Below are 17,500 nucleotides of genomic sequence, written 5' to 3' on the forward strand. Positions count from 1 at the left end.
TTCCAGAGGGTCTGCGGCAAAGTTATTTGTATTATTTCATATATCTGTTTTTTTATTTTCTTATTTTCCATTCATCAATATAGCATTTCATGTAAACAGCATTGTTTGCTTTAGCAACTGGCTCAGTGCAGAAGGAATAGGAGAACGATGCTGACTGAGTGGAAATGCCATTGAGTACATTTTCATAAATATCATTTTTTGTTATTTTTGTTCTCAATAATCAAATAATAGTAGAGCCATGACAAAAATATATATTATATACAGGGGTGGCTGGTATATATGGACTACCAGCACTAAGCCATCCCCATATTTTTGAGGAAAAAGTTGAGAAAATAAGTTTAAAATGAAATAACATCCAACGTTTTAGTGAAAAGGCAGAAAAACAGAAAAACACAGGGTGCGAGTAATGACACACCCTGTTGCAGGATTCCTCAGTAGTCCCAAGTTATTCTGCAAATCAGCCTATTACAGCGCTTCGTGTTACATAAATGCAGAAATTACACACGCCGCCTGCTCGATCTGTAAGGCATTGGGACAAGTTTTTGAGTGATGACGAAAAGTTTGTTTTGATTCAATCCCAATGAACAAATTGTTCACGAGTGGATCACTAATGCTGAACGCAGGGAAAAGAACTGTGGTGAGAGTGGCAGAATTTAGACTTTTATTTAGCCCTCCCACAATATATTACCACCAGCCGGCACTGAATAAATAACTTATTTTGGATTATGCAGAGTATGAATTCCCTCGCACCCTGTTGTTATACCTGGTAAGGCTCAGTGCAGAAGCGTGTCAGTCCTTCCTTGGCAATGTAAATCTCTAGGGGTTCCAGGGACTTGACCAGCACATAGAGGCGGATGTCGAACTTGAGCTTGTCGATGAGTAATGGCTTCTGCACATACTCCTGCACTATGACCTGCTTGGCCTGTGAGCCCTGCACCTGCTTCAGGTCTCCGGGGTCACGTATGAGGTAGATGCCGTCCCCCTGGGAACCCCCGTCGGGCTTGACGATGAAGGTCAGGTTGACTGCGGCGTCGTTCTCCTTGACCACACGAATCTGAATGACGGAGAAACGAGAAACGAGACCGTAGTTTATATTGAATATTTTCTGGTTTATTGTTAGGTGACATATTTGTTTATTGTATTTTGCCAAAATGTTTTGTTGTTTCTTTTCAGGTTAATTTTTCTGGTGAATGGAACATAAAAATTGCTGGCTATTTGATCAAAATGTCCAAAATACCGCATGAAACCATTAGTTTCCACGGCAACGGCCCCATTTGATAGTGTGATGATGCTTGAAGCATTAACATCTGCAAATCTAACCCAACATCACCTCTGCCAGGGATAGCTTTTAAAAAGTATGGATGGATTTTTGTTTGAGCTTGTGGAGTTTTCTTGAGAGGAAGAAAGAATGAAGAAATGATAAAATTAATGTTAACAGCTCTCTCTCTTGTAGTTGGAATCCTGAAATTAGAAAATATAGGACCACCAATAGCTATTATTGAGAGATTTGGTATTTAAGGATGAGACAACACAGAACTTCTAAGAATAAAACACAAACATGTTTTATCAAAGGCCCTTTCTCACAGGGTTTGATAAACATAGAAATTCTTATTCGGATATGAAAGGCAACATTGTCCTTTTAAAATAATCAATTTCTGGTTGCAATTTTGAGTATGTAATGTTACGCTTAGACGTACAAGGAATTTGACACTGGCTGTCAGTGTCTCAAATTACATACAGAAAATACAGTAAATGGTCAAATAAGAACAAGTAAGACAAAGTTGAAGAAAAATGCATATACATTAAAATGGATAATTTGTTGGTAGCCTTACAGGTCATTGAAACAATGCTTCATTACTCCTGAAAAGTGATGAAATTAAAAGCAGTTTTCTCATGTATACCTGCATGCCTTTGATATGTGATAGAGTAAAGCAAAGAAACTGTGAAAAGAGACAAATTATTGCAAAAGAGATCAATTATATTCTAGAATGGCCTGGACAGATTTTTTGGCACCCCTGAGAAAAGATTATAAATAATTGGATTATAGTGATATTTCAAACTAACTGTTTTCTGTATCACACATGTCTTCAATCTTATGAGTCATTCAGCCGATTTAAATAGAGAAAAGTAGTCACTCTGCTGTTTGGTATCATCGTGTACACCACACTGAACATGGACCAGAGAAAGCAAAGAAGAGAGTTCTCTGAGGAGATCAGAAAGAAAATTATAGACAAGCATGTTAAAGGTAAAGGCTATAAGACCATCTCCAAGCAGCTTCATGTTCCTGTGACTACAGTTGCAAATATTATTAAGAAGTTTAAGGTCCATGGGACTGTAGCCAACCTCCCTGGACGCGGCGGGAAAAGGAAAAACGACCCAAGATTGAACAGAAGGATAGTGCGAATGGTAGAAAAAGAGCCATGGACAACATCCAAAGAGGCACAAGCTGAACTCCAAGGTCAAGGTACATCAGTGTCTGATCGCACCATCTGTCGCTTTTTGAGTGACAGTGGGCTCCATGGAAGAAGACCCAGGAGCACTCCACTTTTGAAAGAAAAACATAAAAAAGCCAGACTGGAATTTGCTAAAATGCATATTGACAAGCCACAATGCTTCTGGGAGAATGTCCTTTGGACAGATGAGTCAAAACTGGAGCTTTTTGGCAAGTCACATCAGCTCTATGTTCACAGATGAAAAAATGAAGCTTTCAAAGAAAAGAACACCATACCGACTGTGAAACATGGAGGAGGCTCGGTTATGTTTTGGGGCTTCTTTGCTGTGTCTGGCATGGGGTGCCTTGAATCTGTGTAAGGCACAATGAAATCTCAAAACAATCAAGGCATTCTGGAGCGAAACGTACTGCCCATTGTCAGAAAGCTCTGTCTCAGTCGCAGGTCATGGGTCCTCCAACAGGATAATGACCCAAAACACACAGCTAAAAGCACCCAAGAATGGATAACAACAAAACATTGGACTATTCTGAAGTGGCCTTCTATGAGCACTGATCCTATCGAACATCTATGAAAAGGGCTGAAACATACAGTCTGGAGAAGGCACCCTTTCAAACCTGAGACAGCGGGAGCAGCTGAGGAAGAGTGGGCCAAACTACCTGTTGACAGGTGTAGAAGTCTCATTGAGAGCTACAGAAATCACTTGATTGCAGTGTTTGCCTCTAAAGGTTGTTCAACAAAATATTAGGTTAAGGGTCCCATCATTTTTGTCCAGGCCATTTTAGAATATAATTGATCTCTTTAGAAATAATTTATCTATTTTCACAGTTTTCTTGCTTTACTCTATGACGTATCAAAGGCATGCAGGTTTTCATGAGAGAATTGCTTTAAATTTCATCACTTTTCAGGAGGACTGAAGCATTGTTTCAATGAGCTGTAAGGGTACCAACAAATTTGTCCACATCTGTACAATCAGATCTAGAACAACAAAAAGTATTTTCCATATTTTCAATATTGCATATTCAACGAGGTAGAGTATGCATGTTGGTGGTAGTGATAAAGAGTAATACTGTATAAATAACTGTAAATAAATGTGGAATCTATCCAGAACATGATTATTATTAGGGATGATGTATTAGGAAATTATGCTAAATGAGTGGATTATTTTAGAGGATAATAAAGACCAAGTGCATGGTCAGACATGGCTTAGCAACCCAGGCTACAGCCATCAATCAATGAATGGATGAATCACTTAATGGAGTAAAATGGCCACAGCGGCTGCAGAAGCTGCCCAGATATGTTTATATTTTTAGCCACTTCCTCTGGCTCCTCCTGGGAGAGGCCAAGCTGGAGAATTAAATCTAATTCAAGTTAACGGACTCCACCAGCATGTCCTTAAAGTTAGGCTTTGTCTGATCCACCTGGGAAAGGGAGGGATTCTAACTAGAAACCCACAAAAACCTCTAATTTCAGAAGAGCAGAAGGTGGACTCAGACATTCATCCACTCTTTCCCATAGAGTGTGCCTTCTGTCCAATCATTATGGGGAATTTTATTTTCACTGCCTTCAGACTGTCTTGTTTTTTTCTTATGTCCAATGACTGTGGCCAGAAACCTTTGACAGCACCACCCTCTATTATTTCGTCTACATTGATGTAAAATATTAAAAGAACATGATCTCATGGTAGGTCTCATGATCTCTTTTACCCTATACATGTGTAACCAGGATCCCACAATTCCTTAATTTCTCCACCTGGACAGTCCCCTACATCATCACAACCATGTAGGAAAACTGCTCCTAGGTGTAACCCTCCCTTTCTTTGTCCACTGTGATGATTTCATGTGAGGGGGTACATGAAGCTTCCAATAAGACTTTATTTTTATATGACATTAGAGATGAACGTTGATGACACCAAACTCGGCTGGATTCAGATTCCCAATCTTAAATCAGCTCGAACTAATACATAAAATTGGAATACAACTCTTCATTTGACAAAGAGTCTTGACTTGCAACTGAAGAAGTACTGTTTCAGGCGTTTCAAAAGTCAATAACCATTGAGACTGATTGACCGAATTCCCATGAAGCTTTGAATAACTGGGAAAGCATCAACACGGAAAATGATGAAGACGGTGTCTATGGAAACAGATGACGCACATCTAACAGCTTAATGCATTCATTAGTGCTCATTGGTAACTTAGTTTACTAACTACCACCTATTTAGTCAAGGGGGCTTATCCCGTGAAGAAAGGCTTTAAGAAGTTTGGCTCGCAAAGAGAGCGAGGGAGCTATTCATGGGCACATACGGTTTAAAAGCCATGACCACCTTCCAAGGTCATCTTCACTGGAGTTTAACATCAGCCTTTTTTTATTTGTGTATCACCCAACATGACACTGGAGAAAGCAAGAAAAGAACGCTGATGTCAAATGAGAAGAAGAACGGCCATATCGGCTGCTTCCAGCACACTGTGATCACCATGGTGGCGAGTGTGTGACAGTACAGCCTGTTAGCAGGAGTGTCAGTCAGTATTAGAAGCTGCTCAATGCCATTAAACTGCTTAACTTGCACTCGAGGTCGCGACCAAGTTCCAATGTCAGCCTCTGGATTACTGCTGACCACAACATGTATGAAAACTGCTTTGGAATATACTGTACCCAACTCAACACAATGCTCAAAAATATATTTTGTCAATATGATCGCTCTTCATATATTTGCATCATGCTTCCATTAAGCAAAGTACGTTTATCTAAATCTGTTCATATTCTTTAGCATGACAGGTTGTGTACCAGCTGCCTTCTAGATGCATTTTGCATTTGAGGGTTGTGCTTTAAATAGTACCAGTTAACTGCTGGGATTTGTGAATCATGGAGCCCTGAACCAGCTAAAGGGATGAAAACAAAAAAGGCAATGACACTCAACTAAAAAAATATAAATTGTGAAGTAAAAGAACAGCAAGGCAGGGGGAGGGATGCAATTCAACTCTTAGTGTAAGAAATGGTATTTGGGCGACTATTGCTCATGAAAGAAATGCATTGCAGTTCATAACACAAACCTTGATGAATTGAAAAAAAAAACAGTGAATGCAGTTAGCAGTTGGTGAAACTCACACTCCCCTAATACATGGCAAATACTCAGTCTCGTATGTAATCAACTTTTCAATGTGTCACACATTGTAATAAAAGGCATGAGAGGCAACTCTTGAATCATTTATGTAAAATCATGATACTCCTGAAGAGAATAGGCCATAGAACTCTTATTAAAATGCTGTGCTGTGGAGATCTGCGAATATGAGGACCGTAGGGCAATGCTTGCGTTGTTATATTACACTGAAAATGTGTCTGTGTTGTGGGGATCCTTCATCATCTCCGCTCTGATGGAGCCAGTGAATGGGATGGTGCTAAAAAAAGGCCTCTTGAGGCCTTTCTTTAGCACCAGGCTGAGGAGCCAACAGCAGCTTTACACTGTGTGCCAACAAAGGTTGAGTCCATCTCAGGCTTGCATGGCACAGTTCCCACACCTCTGTTTGAGGAATAAAAAAAGGCACGGCTGACCAAGCAAATACCCTCGAAAACCCATAGAAATATTTGGTTTTGGGCTTAGGACTTGGGCTGTTGGATGCAGTACATAGAAATGTATTTACTGTAAAAACCTTAAATGGTGAAAAAATAAGTTTGCTATGATCTGGTGTGCCAATTGAGAACACAATCTATTAATCTTTGCTCATACTATTATTAAAGCGTCGGTTAATTCTTTAAATTCAACCAAATTAATAAGCACGTACCGCACCAGTCCCCAGAATGCACGTTTTTTATTTAGACAAATATATTGCTAAGGACTGAGACTTCAGTGAGAGGATTACATCAAAACAAGTTGGATTTGAAAATATATATTCGATTTTGAAAATATTAAAGTATGAAAAAAAGAATTAAAATCCTAAAAATAAATAGTAAAAATTATTATTAAAAAAACAAATTTGACCAACTACAATGGAACCCGTTACTCTTGCAGACATCCAACTATGAACAATATCTGACTTCAGTGAAAAGGTGTTGCTGGAATGGCACTGGATTTTCTGTTTTGTCAATTTGTTATGAGAAATGTCATTGCATTTTCTATATATTATATATTTTTATGATTATTATTATTATTATTATTACTATTATTATATATAATATTTGTATTATTTTAAGGTTGTTTTTGTGAAATGTTCTTTTCTTTTTTGTTTCTTTGGCAAAATGTTGCTGCTTTTGTTAAAAGGTGGAAACGTTTTCTGAAACCTCATATTTTGGATCTTTATAGAAATTAGGGTTGTTATGGTACCAAATTTTGGGCGCATGCGTTTACCTGCGCAGAGAACTGCTGGTACTCCTCGGGGAGGATCCAGGAGCGGGGGTAGAAGTTGTACTCGTCGGGGAAGAGCTCCTGCATGGTGCGCACAGCTCGGCTCAGGTTGATCTTCCGCAGCATCTCCAGCATACCTGCAGAGGCCGGGCGGGAAACGATGGAAGGAAATTGGCATCGGGTCAATAAAAATCTAAATTTAATTAAAAACCAATATATTTTAAAATGACAGCACCCAAGCTGTTACTCCTGTGGTATACTGCTACACTGTGTAATAATATGCAATATTCTGTAATAACACTGTGTTACCTTACACTATCCCCTCTGTTATTAGTCTAGCCATACATGTGTATACGTTTTATTTATAGTCATCATGTGCAGAAATATCCAAATATATATTTATACCCAGTCAATACTTGCATCCTTACTGCCACTTAGCCTGCCATTACCTTTTTTCTCTTTATCTAATGCAGTGGTATTCAAACTGCGGGGCACGCCCCCTAGTGAGCTGCGAAGGAATTGCAAGGGGGCATGAGAAAATGAAAAATATAAAAGGAATTGTAAAAAAAGGCCTTTAACATATATATTTTAAGCACTACTCTGACATCACTAATTACATTTCATGAAATATGTTAATTTAAAGTGTCTAACTGTAACAGGATAATAGTTTATTATTTTCGCATGATCGTTATTTTTGTTTTTCCAATAGTTGTGCACCAATAGTCTGATTAAATGCACACAGCACGTTTTGTGTATATATCCTGTTTATTTTTTATTTTTTTTACACTGTTGAGCATTCCTTTCCTATGCTAGTGGCTGTTTGCACAAACAGATTCAAAAGTGCATCCCTGTACCTGGAAATTTGTTGACCTGCCCTGAGACGATGTTGTCGTTGTCATGGAACGACACTCCGTGCCAGTAGATATCACAGGTTGTCCGTCTCCCCAAAGGAAACTGAAATATAGAGCGAATACATGAGAAAAAAAAAAAAAAGACAAGATACAGGTGTAAATAGTCTATTGAGATCACACTCCAAATTAAAGTTGGCTTTAAAGCAGACCTACTATGCTCCTTTTCACCAAGTTAATATATGGTCTCTGAGTTCCCCAAATCATGTTTTTCAATTTTTTGACTGAAAATACCACTCAAACTATGCATTTGAGCCATTCTAACATGCATCCAATCCACCCTGTCTGAAAACGGCTATTTCAGTGGGAGGAGCCACCCTCTCCAGGCCCCTAGTTCTGTGAGCCAATGGGATTTCAGCACAAGTTCTGGGGTTCTGTGAGCCAACAGAGTCTGAGCATGACTTCCGGCTTTCACTGTATGTACTCTGCAACTTTCACTGATTTCACCTTATAAGTCTGCCAAAATCTGTTTCTGAACAAATTATAGGCAGGAAACAAGCAATCCAGTTGCTGAAGCTCAAATTAGATCTTACAGGCCTCATTTAAAAGTTTGTTCAGACTTTCACCGTGGTGTACGAAGCAGCGTGATCCTTGGAGCAGCGTGGGATATTGCAGGGCTTGGGGCTTTTTTGTTTCATTCAATAAGAAGGATCTTTATTTGTCACACGGCACACACACCACAACACATGCACTCATGGCGTCGAAGCCAGATGCACGAGCACACGCACGCACACACGCGCACGCACTCGACTGCAAATGGTGGCCGATGAAATTCGATCTCTGTTTTTGACCCATCCTGGCTTATCCTTCCTCAGCCAGGAGCAATGGGAAGCATACAGTGACGCACCTTGGGACCAGTTACAAATGTTTTGTATATACTGTATATCAATTCCTCTTTCTTTTAAAAGATTTGTGCTGGTTCCTGCAGCCAACAGCGCAGTTGCCAACCTTGGGAAAATATTTGAGTACCACAATAGTGTAACAGGGAGTCTCTGTGGTGTTTGAGTAACATCAGCTAAATGACTCCATCAGTTATTCACAACGTAGCCGTCTCGTAACAAGGCTAATCACATCGTATGCAAGCTACTACGGCTGAATATATGCAGTATACAAATTCATATCAGGGTTAGAATATACCCCTTGAAATGCATCATCGTGTAAAGTTACCAGACATATATACCAACTAGAGATGCACCGATTGCAATTTTCTTGGCTGATTCCGATTTCGATTTCCAATTTAAAAAAAAAACAAAAAAAACTGACCCGCTGATTCCAATATTGGCCAATTCTGTTTTTCATTCAATCGTATGTTCACTAAACATTGACTAATACCATTTCAATTGTCGTGCGATCATTTTGAGTTCATATGTGTGATCGGAGAAATTACATTTTCTTATCATTTGGTCTCATTTGGGTATATCTGCTATACGTCAATGACAAATACATTGTGTGATCTAATTACGCTCACGTTACAGGACAGCTGCGCATATGGACTACTGCTGCAATTTTAATTTACCATAATAGCGCGATTTTTGATTTTAACACAGTGTGTTTACTACTGTTAATTATTCACTATGGAACAATAATAGAACATGAAACGGTCACTGAGTTCCAGAAAATCAGAATATGGGACTATCACCAAGTTTCAATATAACACAGCTTGTAACTGGACACATCATATAACCAACATGGAAATGTCCAGTTGAAACTTCAAATCAAAGTCTCTTCTACTTTTAAGTGCAAATAGCGTTGCCCAAAGCTGGTCCCTGCTCCCCACCGCCAAAGGGTCGGTGCGCACACCGGCAACATGGAGTTTCCAAGTGCTTCTACGATCCGATTTTTTTGACCGGCTCAAAATACTTTTTTTCAGGTTTTACAGTTTTATGTTGTTTGTTTAAGTTGCTGTCTCAACTGATTAGTTCCCAATCACAGTGGAACCATGACACGTCCCTTTTCCGGCGTGTTTGTGAGGTCGAACATGACGCACCAGAAAAAAAACCGCATTTCTCCTGGCAATGGGAAAGGTGTCCATCGCCTATTTTTAGGGGCACGGTATGAAAACTGTATTATATTTATATGGTACATGCTATTCCAAAATAAACTGCAATCATTGCGAAATGATTAACGATATAAATAAATAAAATAACATAATAATAAATGACCGACTCTTCTCACTCTCGTTCACTGGAACTCACAGTGCATTAAACCAACTGAATCAAATCGAACGACACGTTTTACTGAGTGACTCATCAAGAACTGAGTCTCAAAACAAGAATTGAACTTTTCAACACAAGCGGAGCTCTTGTACTATAAACAACCAGAGCAGAGGCTCCGTTGTGACAGCGATAGAGACACAGTCTGCGCAATTTATGAGATGATAAAGATATTTATAAATGTATCCAATCTTAGTTTACCTTGAAATACCTCCAAACAGCCGATATTTCCTTTCTTTTGCAACTACGCAACTATGTAACATAACGTTCGGATCGGGTTTGAGTATAGGAGCATTTTTGCGAGTACATCAGCACAGTATCGAACATGTACATTTGAACAGCACAGAATTGGAAAATATATCTGAATTGGCGAGTCACCAGTCATGGCCAATCAAGCTGAAAAATGGCCGATCGATCGGTGCATCTCTATTACCAGCGCTTTATATGTTAACATTACAGTCACATTTTGTGCATATTACTCCCCCACTTCCCATTTTACCTCAGCGATATAGCGTCAGTGGATAATCAAGTACTGTTCAGTGCTCAGAAGTATCAGTGGGTGTTGAGTGAGAGTAGAGGGAGGGCTTACAGGACCACAGGTCGTAGCATCTGGTCCAATCCGAGTGATGGAGTTTAAATACCCAAAAAATGTAAGGTATTGTTTGATTTATTGCTTTCCGTAATCAAATTACAATTTATATATATATATGTATTTTTTTTTTTGCGTTGTTTCAGCTGGCATTTCGTCCCTGCGTATTTTGACTAAGAATTACGTGGTTGGTACACAAAATGCGTGCAGGTTGGCAGGTCTGCAACAGGGAAAAGTGCGTCCCCATTGTCCCAACAGTGGAGATGCACAGGTTTTTATTGAAAGGGATGGAACAGGACAGTCCTTTAACTCAGTTGTGTGTAAAAATTGTGTTTCATACATTTAGGAAGATAACGAATAAAAAATAGATCTGAAATAAAAAAAAGACAGGTACGGGAGCCGGCACGCACCGCTGTCTGGAGAAGAAAAAAAACCCAAAAAGGTTAGGTTAGGTATACGTTTTTCTTTTTTTTTTTGCTTTGCTGTCAGCATGTTGGGCATACAACACAGAGTATTTGTATGCCATTGCATCTAAGACAGAGTTAGTCTGCAAACGGAGTTCAAGTCCTCAATCTGCAATGCAACTCTGAAATAATTCTTAAATCATCAAGAACTGCTGCAATAACTCTGTCCTGTGGACGACCTGTAGGATGACAATAGCATAGTTTGTGGCTATAGAGAACCACCACCAAACCCCCTCTTGGGGAATTATTTATCATATTTGGGTCTATAAACAACTGATCACTACTCCAAGAGGGGGGGAATCACCACGGGTGAGACAAATAAACATAGAAACAAACAACAGTTACACAAAAACATAAACATTGGACGACAACATGTTTTGAAAAACAGTTAATTAAGTCCAGGAAAACTGGAACTACAACTGGTCACGTGGCCTCTTCCTGTCATAGTTATGGCAGTAAATGAGGGAGGAAAGGAAAGGAATGCAACCAGGAGGGTGCTGGGGTGCCGGTGTGGTGGTGTGATGGGACCACCTGTATGTGTGTGTGTGTGTGTGTGTGTGTCTGTGTATAAGATGTCCACCGGTGAGTGTACATACATGACTTATCCCCATTGATACTGGTGTAGAAGGTCGGTATTATGTCGCGACGCCATCAAGCAGCGGAAAGGGCCCCCAAAGCCCCCCGAACACCACAGCCTTGTAGACACGCTAGGGCTGCAGGAAAGCCCTGAGTACCCTGCCCTGCAGCCACAGAAGACCCCCGGCCCCCCAGAGAAGCCAGAGGGCTGTGGAGAAACCCCCACACTCAGCCACTGAAAGGGGGTGCTCACCCCACCGCAGCCGACCAGACACCCCACCCCGCGTGAGAGACACCCCATCTGGCGTGAGTTTTTAATTTTCCATACAAGTAAGAAACGAAGGAAACAAAATAGATCAAAATCTTTCTCTTTGATATTATATTATATATTGCTATATTATTATCACAAGATTTGAAATCTAGCCACTGGGGGTGCACAAGCCAGTGTATCATCAGTGCCGGTCCCAAGCCCGGATTTCCATACAGGATCGAGGCCCGGGTTAACAACGACCGCCACTGGTGCCGATAGCCAACAGGGTGCCAGTAGATATTGTTCAACTGTCGGCCGAAGAAGAGGAAGAGGGGGAAGGCATGTCCGGAGACAGCAGGAGAGGAAAAAGGTTAGGAGAGTAGAGTTGAGAGAAGGAACTTTGAACGTTGGCACTATGAAGGGTAAAGAGAGAGAGCTGGCTGACATGATAGAGAAGGACGGTAGATGTACTCTGTGTACAAGAGACCAGGTGGAAGGGGAGTAAGGCCAGGAGTATCAGAGCCGGGTACAAACTGTTCTACCATGTAGTGGATGGCAGGAGAAATGGGGTAGGGATAGTCTTGAAGGAAGAATATGTCAAGAGTGCTTTGGAGGTGACGACAATGTGGGACAGAGTGATGAGCATGAAGCTGGAAATTGATGGGGTGATAATGAATGTGGCCAGGGTATATGCTCCACAAGTTGGGTGTGAGATGGAAGAGAAAGAAGAATTCTTTAGTGAGTTGGATGTAGTGGTGAAGAGCGTCCCCAAGGGAGAGAGAGTGGTCGTTGGAGCAGATATCAATGGGCATTGTTGGCAAAGGGATCAGAGACAATCTGAAAGAGATTAGTGACTGCAAAGTGGTGGTAGGGAAATGCGTTGCTAGGCAGCATCGGATGGTGGTCTGTAGGATGACTCTGGAGGCCAAGAAGAGGAAGAGAGTGAAAGAAGAGCCAAAGATAAAATGTGGAAGTTGAAAAAGGAGGAGTGTTGCATGCAATTTAGGGAAGAGGTAAGGCAGGAAATAGGTGGGAATGAACAGTTACCAGATGACTGGGAAACAAATGCTGAAGTGGTGAGGGAGACGGCCAAGAAGGTACTCTGTGTATCATGCGGGAAGAGAAAGGAAGACAAGGACTCTAGGTGGTGGAATCAGGAAATACAGGAGAGCATAGAGCAGATATGAAGCTACAAGCTGATGCGGCGCAAGGCGAAGAGACAAGTGGCAAAGGCAAAGGAAAAGGCATACGACGAGTTGTATGAAAGATTGGACAGTAAGGAAGGAGGAAAGGACTTGTACCAATTGGCAAGATAAAGAGACCAAGCTGGGAAGGATGTACAGCAGGCTAGGGTGATGAAGGATAATGATGGAAATGTGCTGACTAGTGAGGAGAGTGTGTTGAGAAGGTGGAAGGAGTACTTTGAGGAGTTGATGAATGAAGAAAATGAGAGGGAGAGAAGAGCGGATGATGTGGGGATAGTGGATCAAGAAGTGCAGCAAATCAGCAAGAATGAGGTGAGAACAGCATTAAAGAAGTTGAAGAGTGGAAAGGCAGTTGGCCCAGATTACATACCTGGGGAAGCACGAAAATGTTTAGGCAGTGGCGCTCCTAACGAGACTGTTTAACACCATCCTGGAAAGGGAGAGGATGCCGGAGTGGAGAAGAAGTGTACTGGTACTCATCTTCAACAATAAGGGAGACGTACAGAGCTGTAGTAACTACAGGGGAATAAAGTTGATCAGCCACAGCATGAAGCTATGGGAAAGGGTAGTGGAGGCTAGGTTAAGAGGAGAGGTGGGGATCAGCGAGCAGCAGTATGGTTCCATGCCAGGAAAGAGTACTACAGATGCAATGTTTGTTTTAAGAATGTTGATGGAAAGGTACAGGGAAGGCCAGAGGGAGTTGCACTGCGTCTTTGTGGATTTAGAGAAAGCATATGATAGGGTGCCGAGAGATGAAGTGTGGATTGCATGAGGAAGTCAGTGGTGGCAGAGATGTACGTAAGAGTGGTACAGGATATGTATGAGGGCAGTCAGACAGCAGTAAGGTGTGCAGGCGTGATGAAGGCATTCAAAGTGGAGGTGGGATTGCATAAAGGATCAGCTCTGAGCTCTTTCTTGTTTGCAAAGGTGTGGACAGGTTAACAGATGAAATCAGGCAGGAGTCTCTGTGGACTATGATGTTCGCAGATGACATTGTGATCTGTAGCGAGAGTAGGGAGCAGGTTGAGGAGAGCCTGGAGAAGTGGAGGCATGCATTAGAGAAGAGAAATGAAAGTCAGCAGGAGTAAGACAGAATACATGTACCTGAATGGGAGGGAGGGCGGCGAAAAGCTGAGAATGCAAGGAGTGGAGGTGGAGAACGCGGATGAGTTCAAGTACTTGGGGTCGACCATCCAAAGCAGCGGAGAGTGTGGAAGAGAGGTGAAGAAGCGAGTACAGGCAGGGTGGAGTGGGTGGAGAAGAGTGTCCAGAGTGATCAGTGACAGAAGGCTTACAGCAAGAGTGAAGGGGAAGGTCTACAGGACGGTAGTGAGACCAGCTATGTTGTACAGTTTAGAGGCGGTGGCACTGACAAAAAGGCAGGTGGCTGAACTGGAGGTGGCAGAGTTGAGGATGTTGAGATTTTCATTGAGAGTGACAAGGATGGACAGGATTAAGAATGAGTACATTAGAGGGACAGCTCAGGTTGGACAGTTTGGTGAAAAAGTGAGAGAGGCCAGATTGAGATGGTTTGGACACGTGTGTAGGAGAGATGAGAGTTACATTGGGAGGAGGATGCTGAGGATGGGGCTGCCAGGCCAAAGAGAAGGTTTATGGATGTGGTGATGGAGGACATGCAGGCGGTTGGTGGAAGGAAGGAAGATGTGCAGAACAGAAGGTATTGGAGGCAGATGATCCACTGTGGCGACCCCGGGAGCAGCCGAAAGAGGAAGAAGATTATCACAAGATTTGCATAATGAGGGCAGGCACCTGTGTGTGTGTGGGGGGGGGGGGGGCCGAGCACCTGCCCCTTTGCCCCTTGATGCCCCATGGTTCCCTTTTTATCACCCACATTTATTATTAATATATTTTCTTAAGCGTGAATGAGCATTGAGGTTGTCTGGGCAAGATATATTCATGAGGAATATGTCATCGGTGCGCCCCCGCGATGTGAGCAGATCGCAGGCGTCCCAATGCGCACCATCACAGGTGTGATCTGAGCTCCCCCATGCTGCTCCGTTTTCCCAGAGTGGCAAAATGCCTAGAACCTGAGCTGGGGGTCCATGTGCCTGTTCTTTTTTTTTGAGCACCTGCCCCTTTTAAAGTCTCAGGCACGGGCCTGTAGAGCGGGAAAGTGAGATCTGATCACTAGGATGATCCGCCCACTCTCTCCCTCTTCCCCCCTCCCCCTCTCCCTCTCCACTCCAGTTTCAAAACATGGTAAACTGCACTTACACCATTTCAATGCTCTGATTTTTCCTGGCGGATAAATTTAAACATTTTTGAATCGTCTGTCATCAATGTCAATTGGAATTAATGTAGTTGATTGCCGATGGACGATTTCATCATAAATTTGCCCAAGCCTATGTGACAGGGCAGCAAAGCTGAATGGCTCGTTAAAAGAACATGTTTTCTGAAATAGACAGCTCAGAAAAATATTACTGAATTGTCTTATTTCACAGTTACTGTGTCAATAGGCCCATCAGAGACACAAATGTATGTGCACAAACACTGAAAAAGTGTGTTTTTCATAATAAAAGTCCACTAAACTTTAGGTCAATTAAAAATAATTAGGATGCGATGACTCAGGCATTCACTGGGAGTCTTTGTCCTCCCAGTGACGCTGCAGGGTGGTGGCTAATCCTTTGTGTGTGTGCGTTTGCCATAATGAGCCAGGATGCAGTGATATTATTAAAGGCTTAGCACAAGGAAACCCCTGCTTGACTCCATCAGGCAGAGGTCACACTTTGCCTCCTCCATCTTCTCCAGATAGGAGGAGACACACCAGTTGTACAGGATTTCCAAGTCATAGCCCTGGCTTTTCAATAGGGTTTTTTTTTTTTGTAAATACTGTAGAACGAAAGACAAAAGGTTACAGAGCAAACAGGATCGGCTCCAGGAGTCACAGAGCTGCTGATCAAACATGACTATTGAACCAGTAACTGTAGGATCTTACATTTATATTCACTCTGGCATTACAAAATGAAATCCAAGGACTTCAAAGTACTTTTTTGAGCACTATTTTGTTTCCATTTCCAAGGACTAAATCAATTTTCAATATGATCTTTACTAATTAAAATATAATATGAGTTTAGTCTCATTGTCTTTTATTTACATTAGTCTACTGGTATACACCAATCAGCCACACCATTAAAACCACCCGCCTAATATTGTGCCCCCCCACCAAACCAGCTCTGACCCGTCGAGGCATGGACTCCACAAGACCTCTGAAGGTGTCCTGTGGTATCTGGCACCAAGACATTAGCAGCAGATCCTTTAAGTCCTGTAAGTTGCGAGGTGGGGCCCCCATGGATCGGACTTGTTGTTCTAGCACATCCCACAGATGCTTGATCGGATTGAGATCTGGGGAATTTGGAGGCCAAGTCAACACCTTGAACTCTTTGTCATGTTCCTCAAATCATTCCTGAACAATTTTTGCAGTGTGGCAGGGCACATAATCATGCTGAAAGAGGCCACTCTCATCAGGGAATACCGTTGACATGAAGGGGTGTACTTGGTTTGCAACAATGTTTAGGTAGGTGGTAAAAGTAACTTCCACATGAATGCCAGGACTCAAGGTTTCCCAGCAGAACATTGCCAAGAGCATCAAACTGCCTCCACCGCCGGCTTGCCTTCTTCCCATAGTGCATCCTGATTCTATCTCTTTCCCAGGTAAACGCGCACCCAGACATCCATGTAAAAGAAAACGCGATTCATCAGACCATACCACCTTCTCCCAATGCTGCATGGTCCACTGATGCTCACATAACCATTGTAGGCGCTTTTGGTGGTGGACAGGGGTCAGCATGAGTACTCTGACCAGTCTGCGGCAACGCAGCCACATACGCAGCAAGCTGAGATGCACTGGGTGTTCTGACACCTTTCTATCGTAGCCAGCATTAACTTTTTCAGCAATTTGTGCTACAGTAGCTCTTTTGTTGGATCAGACCAGACGGTCTAGACCTCGTTCCCCACATGCATCAATGAGTGTTGGGCGGCCATGACCCTGTCGCCGGTTCACCGGTTGTCCTTCCTTGGACCACTTTTGGTAGGTAAACTAAAGAGGACTTATGTCGAAACAAGACTTGGAAAAACTTGTTCATGCCTTTATTACTAGTAGGTTCGATTATTGTAATGGTTTCTTTGCAGGTCTTACAAAAAAAGCTCTTAGGCAGCTACAGCTTGTTGAGAATGCTGCTACTAGAGTTCTAACAAAGACCAACAAATCTGAACACATAACACCAATTCTTTAATCCCTACATTGGCTCCCGGTGTGTCAGAGAATTGACTTAAAAATACTGCTTCTCACTTATAAAAACATAAAATGGTTTCGGGCCAAACCATATCACTGAAATGCTTTCGCTATATAAACCATCTAGACTGCTAAGATCATCTGGGACCAGTCTGTTAATTGTTCCCAGAGCCAAAACTAAACACGGAAAGCAGGATTTAGCTTCTATGCAAAAAAGCAGGAATAAACTTCCTGAAGATTAGAGACTTTATCCA

The 17,500-nt window shown here is 42.0% G+C and overlaps 1 protein-coding gene across 1 annotated transcript in view; it reads right to left on the bottom strand.

The window, feature by feature from the left end:
* ttll11 (tubulin tyrosine ligase-like family, member 11) overlaps positions 1-17,500 on the bottom strand; it is a gene marked incomplete at both ends in the record, with an annotated part of 32,945 nt that overhangs the window by 9,454 nt on the left and 5,991 nt on the right. Inside the window, 3 exons of the mRNA XM_080018332.1 lie at positions 764-1,054; positions 6,793-6,926; positions 7,644-7,743. Coding sequence (XP_079874458.1) covers positions 764-1,054; positions 6,793-6,926; positions 7,644-7,743 — 525 coding nt within the window. The remainder of the gene's footprint in view (positions 1-763; positions 1,055-6,792; positions 6,927-7,643; positions 7,744-17,500) is intronic.

Source organism: Zeus faber (assembly GCF_960531495.2).
Source record: "Zeus faber genome assembly, chromosome: 17".
Taxonomy (NCBI): Eukaryota; Metazoa; Chordata; class Actinopteri; order Zeiformes; family Zeidae; genus Zeus; species Zeus faber.